The 9,836-nt window shown below is 39.1% G+C and overlaps 1 protein-coding gene and 1 long non-coding RNA gene across 3 annotated transcripts; both read left to right on the top strand.

The window, feature by feature from the left end:
• Window positions 1-1,293: 1,293 nt before the first annotated feature.
• Window positions 1,294-2,096, top strand: LOC110919979. Its single transcript, XM_022164225.1, has 2 exons — window positions 1,294-1,920; window positions 2,067-2,096. Exons 1-2 carry the CDS (start codon window positions 1,294-1,296, stop codon window positions 2,094-2,096), a joined length of 657 nt encoding a protein of 218 aa, XP_022019917.1.
• A 72-nt stretch (window positions 2,097-2,168) lies between these two features.
• On the top strand, window positions 2,169-6,971 carry LOC110918612. Of its 2 annotated transcripts, none has more exons than XR_002581437.2 (3): window positions 2,169-2,248; window positions 6,539-6,595; window positions 6,893-6,971. It is a non-coding gene; the product is annotated as an uncharacterized LOC110918612 (long non-coding RNA). The 2 variants fall into 2 exon arrangements; XR_002581438.1 differs by lacking the exon at window positions 2,169-2,248 and adding an exon at window positions 5,926-5,990.
• The last annotated feature ends 2,865 nt before the right edge of the window (window positions 6,972-9,836 follow it).

Raw genomic sequence — 9,836 nt, 5'->3', positions numbered from 1 at the left:
ATGGGTTAACTTACTATTTTGTCTAGTAAATATTAATTAGTAAGTGTCTAGTTTGTTAGTAAGAAGTTTGAATACTAAACTTTTGTGTAGTTTGTACAAAACGTTCATGGTGAACCTTATATGGTCTTAACCTTTGTTTTGTTGGAAAGTATCGTAGTATTAATTATATTGGTATTGTTAAAAACAGGGAGAAAAGTACTTACTACGAACGGGTCATGTCAAAATTTTGTAAAATTGTAAGAAATTTTATGTTGTTGGTCGAATGAGAAATTTGGGTGTTCCAAGTTGGTATCAGAGCCTGGGTTTGAGGGATTTAAGCATCAAGTGCTTGAACTCAAACTGAAAGCTCGTGAGAAGTGTGTGTTCGATCCGTGACGCAAAGCAAGTAAGTGTTTTAAAAGTTGAAATTTTTGCATTACAATATAATTAGTTGCGGAATGTTACGAAATGGTTACAAGATGTAGTGGGAAGATATAGGATGAATCAGATCAGTTTGGGGGTTAATACGGGTCAAAAATGGGTAGAAAAACATGAAAAATCAATAATAGTACGCTGGGCGTTACCGTAAGTTATGGTGGTACCGTAGCTTACGGTAGCACCTGGGAGAAAGTGGCTACCGTAAAGCAGTAGCCCAGGACCGTAAAGGAAAAGGGGCCACCGTAAGCTATGGTAGCCACCGTAGCTTACGGTGGAGGCCATTTTCAGCCCTTTTTAAAATATATTGTTCTGTTTATTGTTTTATTCATACGGAAGTATTAAGAACGATATAATGAGATCCTAAAGGTTAAGAAAAGTAATATCAAGGTATAAGGGAGAAGGAATACTATGATGTAGATCGTCGGAAACGTTGAGTTTCCAAATAAAGCTTAAGTATGATTTAGTCACGAGTGATTTCTTTTACGTATTGGAAAGAATGAGAGCTACGTATTATTAACTTGGTTATGACAGAAAGAATGAATGAATGTCTAAAATAAGAATGACACGATACGATCGTCAATGACGACAAGGCATGAAGTATGAATAATGAATGGAATGTGTCATGATAAACTGATGTTAAAACATAATGGTGGCAAGTATGAAATGAAATGTAATGAATGTTTTATGTAGATGGCTGATATGGTGAATGTGAATGATGACGATGAAGCACGCCGAAATGAAATAAGAACTATGATTGTGGAATAAGTAAAGAAAGCAATAGAGGCTAGTGTACCCCGACTAGCTCAAGAAGTCGAAGGACAAGTATTGGAGATAGTTAATACCTCGGTAACATCCAAGGTGGAAGAATTGAAAGAAATGATTAGTGAATTGCAAGTGAAGAAAAGCATTCGGAGATGCACGTACAAAGAGTTCATGGCATGTAACCCCTTACCAAACAAAGGGGAAGTTGATCCGATAGCTTGTCAAAGGTGGATTTCAAGTACTGAAGCCGTGTTTACACGAAGTAGATGTGAAGTGGAGGATCAAGTAATGTTTGCCACGTGCCTCCTACAACTTCAAGCAAAAGATTGGTGGGACGCATACTCGAAGGAATTGGGGGATGATAAAGTACGGTCGTTAACATGGCAAGAATTCAAGGAGTCATTTCTGAAATATTATAGTCCACAATCCGCAATTGATAAGATTCAGGAAGACTTCTTACGTCTCAGACAAAAGGATGAAACGGTTGACGAGATAACGAATAAGTTCCTTGAGAGGGTGAAGTTCTGTGAGGAGATAGCGGGGACTGAGAGGCAAAGGATTATACGTTACCATGCTATGTTAAAGGTTGAATATCGGGAATTTGTAAATCCGTCCAAGTGTGCAACGTTAAATGAATTAATTGAATGGGCAAGAGATACAGAAATTGAGATAAAAAGACAGGTTGAACGGGGAGAGAAAAGGGTAGCGGAGAAGCCTACCAACGCAAGCCCATCGAAAAAGGTAAGATATCAAGACCAAAGCAAAAAGGGGAAAACAAGTAGTGAAATTCCGACTTGCAAGACGTGTGGGAAGCATCATTCGGGTGAATGTTTGTCGGGAAAGAAGGGATGCTACAAATGTGGACGAGAGGGACATCCGTTTTATAGGTGCCCCGAAAACCCAAAGGTGTGTTATAATTGCAATGAAACGGGGCACATTAAAGCGGAATGTCCGAAACTCCAACAAGGGGCAAAGAGAGATGGAAACAAGGATGAGCCCCCCAAGGCTCGCGGGAGGATGTTTCAGTTAACCTCGGATGAAGCTAAAGCTAGCCCGGATGTGGTTTCAGGTATATTCTTGGTTAATTCTATGCCTATGAATGTTTTATTTGATTCCGGGGCTAGTAGGTCGTTCATTTCTAATGAATTGTTAGCTCACCCATCGTTTAAGCTTGAAAAGATGTTAATACCCTTAGAGGTCGAAGTTGCTGATAGTAAAAGCTATTTGTTGCATGATATTTGCAAAAACAGTAAGATATTAATCGAAGATGAGGAATTTAGTATAGATCTTGTTCCAATGTACATGGGGGAATTTAAAGTAGTTGTAGGAATGGATTGGCTAGCCCAAAACCACGCTGAAATTCAATGTGAACAGAAAGTCACTCATATAGTAACCTCGGGGGGGAAACGGGTAAGTGTTCAAGGGGAAAGGGTCATCAAGTCGAAATTGTGTTCTATAATCAAAGCTGTTAAACATATGAAGAATGGAGGAAGGGCGTATCTATCTTATGTGATTGACACCGATCGAGGTGTTCCAAAGCTTGAAGATGTAAATGTAGTGAACGAATATCCGGATGTGTTTCCGGAAGAATTACCGGGCCTTCCGCCCGAACGGGAAGTAGAATTCAAGATAGAGCTTAACCCAGATGCAAAGCCGGTAGCTAAAGCTCCTTATCGGCTGGCCCTGACCGAAATAAAAGAATTGATGACGCAACTTCAAGAGTTGCTCGACAAGGGTTTTATTAAACCAAGTGTTTCACCATGGGGAGCGCCCGTATTATTCGTAAAGAAGAAAGATGGTTCGATGCGAATGTGCATCGACTATCGAGAGTTGAACAAGTTAACGGTGAAGAATCGTTATCCCTTGCCCAGAATTGATGACCTATTTGACCAGCTTCAAGGGGTAAGTTGGTTTTCGAAAATTGATTTGCGGTCGGGTTATCACCAATTGCGTGTGCGAGAAGAAGATGTGCTGAAGACTGCGTTTCGAACACGATACGGACATTACGAGTTTTTAGTAATATCCTTTGGGTTAACGAACTCGCCAGCTGCGTTTATGGATTTAATGAATCGGGTGTGCCGACCTATGCTTGATAAGTATGTAATCGTTTTCATTGACGATATACTAATATACTCCCGAAGTGAAGCAGAGCATGCTTCCCACCTACATGATGTATTGGAAACACTTCCCAAGGAAAAATTATATGCAAAGTTCTCAAAGTGTGCATTTTGGCTTAGAGAGGTACAGTTTTTGGGTCATATAATTGATGCGGAGGGTGTTCACGTGGACCCGTCCAAAGTGGATGCGGTAATGAACTGGGTACCCCCGAAGAATCCAAGTGAAATAAAAAGTTTTCTAGGCTTGGCTGGGTACTACAGGAGATTCATCCAAGATTTCTCCAAAATAGCCTCGCCTATGAGAAAGTTAACAAAGAAGAGCGAAAAGTTTATATGGGGCAAAGAACAAGAGAAAAGCTCTCAAGGTCCCCAGTGTTGACATTACCGGATGGAACGGATGATTTGGTGGTGTATACTGACGCCTCTCACCAAGGATTAGGTTGTGTGTTAACGGAAAGGGGTAATGTCGTTGCTTATGCTTCGAGACAACTCAAGAAACACGAAAGCAATTATCCCACTCATGATCTTGAACTGGCGGCGGTCGTATTCGCCTTGAAGATATGGAGGCACTACCTTTATGGGGTGAAATGTACTATCTTCTCGGATCATAAAAGCCTCAAATATTTTTTCGAACAGAAAGATCTCAATATGAGGCAACGAAGATGGTTGGAACTCATTAAGGATTACGATTGTGACATTCATTACCATCCTGGGAAGGCTAATGTAGTGGCGGACGCACTTAGTCAAAAGGAGTACCCACCCCCAATTCGGGTAAAATCCATGAAGATGGTAGTCACTCCTAAACTTCTTGATGAGATTCGAGAAGCTCAAACAAAATCTTTAAATGCTGTTGACTCGAAGAAAGAAAGGACGAAAGGGTTTATTCATGAATTGGAAGAGAATGCAAATGGTATAAAAACGAGGTATAACCGAATTTGGATACCTCGGTATTGTGATGTGAAAGAATTACTGTTGAATGAGGCTCACAAGTCTCGATACTCCGTTCATTCGGGGGCTACAAAGATGTATCGAGACTTGAGGATGAATTATTGGTGGCCGGGGATGAAAAGAGACATTGTCAAGTATGTTGCGAAGTGTTTGACATGTTCTCAAGTAAAGGCCGAACACCAAAAGCCGTATGGAAAATTGCAACCCTTGGAGATCCCGGTGTGGAAGTGGGAACATATAACGATGGATTTGGTAACTAAGCTTCCCAAGACAAGAAAGGGGCACGATGCAATATGGGTGGTCGTTGACCGACTGACCAAAAGCGCACATTTCCTACCTATTCGGGAAAATTATAACTCAGAAAAGATGGCGGAAGTCTATATGAACGAGATTATATCCCGACATGGGGTTCCGGTGTCTATAGTATCCGATCGGGACACCCGGTTCACATCTCGTTATTGGAGGAAGTTTCATGAAGAATTGGGGACCCATTTACACATTAGCACCGCCTACCATCCGCAAACCGATGGTCAGTCAGAACGAACTATTAAAACATTAGTCGATATGTTAAGGGCGTATGTTATGGATTTCGGAGGAAGCTGGGATGATCATCTACCTTTTGTAGAGTTCTCATATAATAATAGTTATCATAACAGCATAAGAATGGCCCCCTACGAAATGCTTTATGGAAGGAAATGTAGGACCCCGGTTTGTTGGGGGGAAGTGGGTCAATGAGAGATCGCGTCAAAAGAAGTAGTGACCAAGACGAATGAAAAGATTGATATGGTTAGGTCAAGAATAAAAGCAGCACAAGATAGACAAAAGTCTTATGCGGATCGACGAAGGCGACCAATAGAATTTCAAGTGGGAGATCATGTGTTATTAAAGGTCTCTCCATGGAAAGGAATAATCCGTTTTCGTAAACGCGGGAAGCTAGGTCCTCGATACATTGGGCCATTCAAAATACTCGCCTGGGTCGGGGCGGTGGCATATCAGTTAAAATTACCACCCGCGTTGGAGGGGATTCATAACACCTTTCATGTGTCGCAGTTGCGAAAGTGCCTTGCGGATGAGACGGCATACGTGCCTATGGATGATATTGAAGTGGATAAGAAGTTGAATTATGTTGAAAGGCCCGTCGCAATTAAAGATTTTAAAGTGAAGCACCTCCGAAACAAATCCGTTCGACAAGTGTTGGTTCAATGGCAACACCGGAAGGGATCGGATCTCACATGGGAAGCGGAGGATGACATGCAAAAGCACTACCCGGAATTATTTTGTACGTAGTCAGGTTTCGGGGACGAAACCTTTTATAAGGGGGTGGACTTGTAACACCCCAATTTTCGTATGTCGTAATATAATAAACTAATAGTGATGTTTTAATAACAAAGAATGGTAAATATAGATTTTTACCATTATGAATGTTTTATAAATAATGGTAAGTTAAAAACCCTTTGAATGTGATTAAAGTTAACCAAAGAAAAGAAACAAAGTTAGTGTGAAAAATCACTAATATGAACATACCATAAAAGTTAGGGGCTAAATGTGTAAATGTAGAATGAAATTAGATAAAAAAAAAGAAGAAGAAAGCCAGTTTGGTCTGGCAGTGTGTTCGATCGAGAGAGAGGAGGGAGCCAAGGGAGTCAAAACCCTAACATCATAAATCTCTCAAATTAAAAGGGAAAAATTGAAGATTTATCAATGCATGAGTTAGGAATGTTCATCCCTAAGTGAAATTAACATCAAGTAAGTCTAATTTCATGATTTGGTGATGTTTGATTAATTTGTTATGTGAAATTTGTGATATTTTATGGAATCAAACATGAATGCAAGATGATATGAACTTGTAAGAGTTGAAATCATGCTTTAATTTCTCTATGATGATAGATTAGGGTAAAACCCATTCATATGATAAAAGATGATCAAGAATTTGTGAAGCTCTACATGTTAATTTGATGAATGTTGGTGAAAGGGCTAGATGTAATTGATTTAGAACTATGTGATCATGATTAGAATGATAAATTTCTAAGTTAGGGATGTTTATGTTACTCAAAGAGCGAACTATGGAAGTTGTGCTTAAAATGCTTGTACATTATGCTAAACTAGTGATACGCACACAATGTGTTTGACAAAATGCCTAATTGAGTTTAGTTATGCCTTTTGCATGAATACTTGTTAAGATGATGCAAATTTCTTATGATAATGATGTATGTGATAAGTAAACGCCATAACGTACTATAAGGATTGTGAAATTAATGTTTAAGAAAGCTAAAGTATGAGATTATGACATATAGGCACAAAGAAGGAAGAAGGCGCAAGTCACTCGAAGGCACAAGCATCTCAAGATCGCGGTAAGTTCATATGAGCTTTATTTACCTTAAATGTAGTTTTATGAATAGTAGTATTTGGTACTATGGATTTGTTGTAAATGTTCATAACGGGTCAATTGATGTAAGTATATTGAAAAGCATGGTATGTAATGATTCATTGCGAATGGGTCGGAAAGTGATAAGTTGGATGTTTCGAATGGAAGTAAGGATGTTACTAAGGTAACATGTCATGTTAACGGGTCGAACAATGATAGGTAATTAAAGGATTTTAAATTACTATGTATTATGAACTAACAATGTTGTTGTTATGAATGATAGGTAAATCCCTTGCTTGATTGCGGCGCACCCGGACCGAACACACACACGTAATGTCGACCTTATGCGCTTCCGGTCCAAGTTGTTGTTTTGATGGGTTAACTTACTATTTTGTCTAGTAAATGTTAATTAGTAAGTGTCTAGTTTGTTAGTAAGAAGTTTGAATACTAAACTTTTGTGTTGTTTGTACAAAACGTTCATGGTGAACCTTATATGGTCCTAACCTTTGTTTTGTTGGAAAGTATCGTAGTATTAATTATATTGGTATTGTTAAAAACAGGGAGACAAGTACTTACTACGAACGGGTCATGTCAAAATTTTGTAAAATTGTAAGAAATTTTATGTTGTTGGTCGAATTAGAAATTTGGGTGTTCCAAAAGTTCTGTCTCTTTGTTAGAGGTAGCTGAGAACAGACAGGCATCAGTTCTGGGACACTCTTTTGATATATCAACAACATAAACATTGCCACTTCTTTGAGCAACAAGTTTTGTTTTTCCAGTTTTTATTATTGCTTCAATCTTTTCAACCATTTTTGGTCCAACAATCCTACAACACTCCTTTGTGAAGAATGACCCATACCCCTTGTCACTCATTTGTGAGACACTCAGGAGGTTGAATTTTAGATTGTCTATCAGATTGACATTTTCAAATTTTACATTTCCAGATTGAACTGTACCAGACCCCAGAACTTTCCCTTTACTATTATTCCCAAAGGATATATCACCCCCTCCATGGATTTTGAAATCTTTGAGTAGGGCTTTACATCCTGTCATGTGCCTGGAGCCTCCACTATCTACATACCAAAGACTATCTAAGCATGCAGAAGCTCCCTGCACATGAAGTAAAAGGATTAGTTCATTAAGGTCTCCAAAGCTAATAAGGCTTTGGATGGGGTCTCAACAATGTCTGGGATGGTGGTAGATGCATGGACAGTGGTTAGCTCAGGGGTTTGAACATTTTTGGGAATGTTTTTCTCTAACCACTGTTGGGGGTCTTAGCCAATCACCTGTTGATGACCAAAAGGATGCCTGTTCACTCTTGGTTTAGAGGGCTTTTTGTAAGCCTCAAAAACATGTGGGATCCTTTGGTATGATGGTTGTCCTTTGCCTCTCCTGAATTGATTGGCAGGAGGTGCACCAGTCACTTGAACATCTCTGTGAACAGATGTTTGATTCAGCTGTTTTGTGACAGCTGTTTGAACAGGGACAAATAGTGGTTGTTTCTTGGTGAATTTCACAGATGATGCTGATGAACTTAAGGATGTTTTTGCAGTGTATTCATTCTTTTTCTCATCAAAGTTTTTGAGATACACACATTCCTTAATTTTGTGGTTATTCTTACCACAGATGGTGCAGCTTTCAGCAGGTACAATGACACATGTTTTGTTTAGATCATATGCTTTTAGATGAAAACAGTCTTTTGTTAGATGATTTCTCTTTTCACAAAAATCACAAAACAGGTTTTTAATCTTTTCTCTTTTCTTCCTTTTCTCAGATTCCTTAGCAACAGAGTTTTGAACCACTGTTGGGATATCTTTGATAGGAATGACCTTTGCTTTTGGAGCTTTTACACCATCAGTGGTTGTGAAATCCATTGGTGTGAAGTTTTCCAGGATGTCATACTCATCAGACCATGTGGGTTTAAATTGATATTTCTCAATCTCCTCAAAAGTTGAGGATCCCACAGATCTTTCCAGAGTAATTTTGTTACCAAGTTTGTCAGTTATTTTAACCTCTTGGCCATCCTTGTTTGTGGGAATAACTTCAACAATGGTTTGAACAGATTCTTTGGAAGTATTGTTTTCAATTTCATCATGTTTTCTAAAACCAACACCAAATTTTACATTGCTCTTAATCTGTTTTTCAAGCATGACCTCATAACCTTTGCAAGATTCCACCCATTTTTCACAAGTAATTTGGGTGGATTCCAACTCCTTTTTTGCAAACTTGGTATTTTTCTACCATAGTTTGGAGTTGAGTCTTGGTTATGCTTTGCTCTTCTTTGAGACTACTGATTTCCTTGTCTTTTTCAGCCAATTTGTTTTTAAGTTCTTTTAATGACTTTTCAAATTTGACTTCATCAGATAAGACCTTATCCCTAAGGTATTCATTTACCTCTTTAATGTTAGCAAATGAAATTATGCATTTATCTGAACACAGTTTTTCAAGAACTTGAGGTGTTAACTTAGCAGCAGCCATGATGGCACAATCACATTGATGATCACCTTCTTCATTAGCTCTAATTTCTTTCTCACCTGCTTTCTTCTCTTCCTCTTCCTCTTTGTTTTCTTTGGACCAAGGGTCTGACAGTGGTTCAATCAGGGTTTCTGAATTTTCTCCCAGCAGTATTTCACCAGCAACTACAGTAACCACTGCTTCAGCAACTTCATCCACTGTTTCAGCACTTAGCTATTCACCTTCAGTTTCTACCCCTTCTGGTATTGTCTCTAAAGCCATCAAACAAAATTCATTATCAAAAGTATCATTAGAAGCATAGAGAGCAAAATTTTCATCACCAAGTTCATCAGGCATGCTGCTCCAATCAACAAAGCCTTGAGTGAAAAAGCTTTGCTGATCTGGTTGTACCACTGTTGGAGCAGCTTGTTGAGGTGCAACAGGTTGCACTTGTGCCTGAGGGACAGGGGCTTAAACATACTGAATTTGTGGAACAGTGGTTTGAACATAATGCACAGGCACAGGGGTTGCAGCATAGTGAGCAGTGTTAACATGTGCTGCAGGGGTATATTGGGTATAGTGCATAGTGCTTTGTTGTTGTGGTCTAGGGTTTGAGCTGGGATGAGTAATTATTGGACCAGTGGTTTGACTCCTGCATTCCCTAGCAAAATGACCTAGCCTATTGCATTTGTAGCACTTATTTTTTGACTTATCCAACCCAACCTTTAAATTCCCATGAAGCCCTGAGAATTTTCTCCCTGTTCTTTTGTAGA

The sequence above is a fragment of the Helianthus annuus genome, chromosome 16 (genome assembly GCF_002127325.2).
Source record: "Helianthus annuus cultivar XRQ/B chromosome 16, HanXRQr2.0-SUNRISE, whole genome shotgun sequence".
Classification (NCBI taxonomy): Eukaryota; Viridiplantae; Streptophyta; class Magnoliopsida; order Asterales; family Asteraceae; genus Helianthus; species Helianthus annuus.
This window is presented reverse-complemented; position numbering and strand designations above follow the sequence as displayed.

Excerpts from the sequence above, each read along its gene's own strand:
- LOC110919979 (XM_022164225.1), top strand. The coding sequence starts at position 1,294 with ATGATTAGTGAATTGCAAGTGAAGAAAAGCATTCGGAGATGCACGTAC. Across the intron at positions 1,921-2,066 it reads ACGCAAGCCCATCGAAAAAG|GTGCCCCGAAAACCCAAAGG; the intron begins GTAAGATATCAA and ends TCCGTTTTATAG.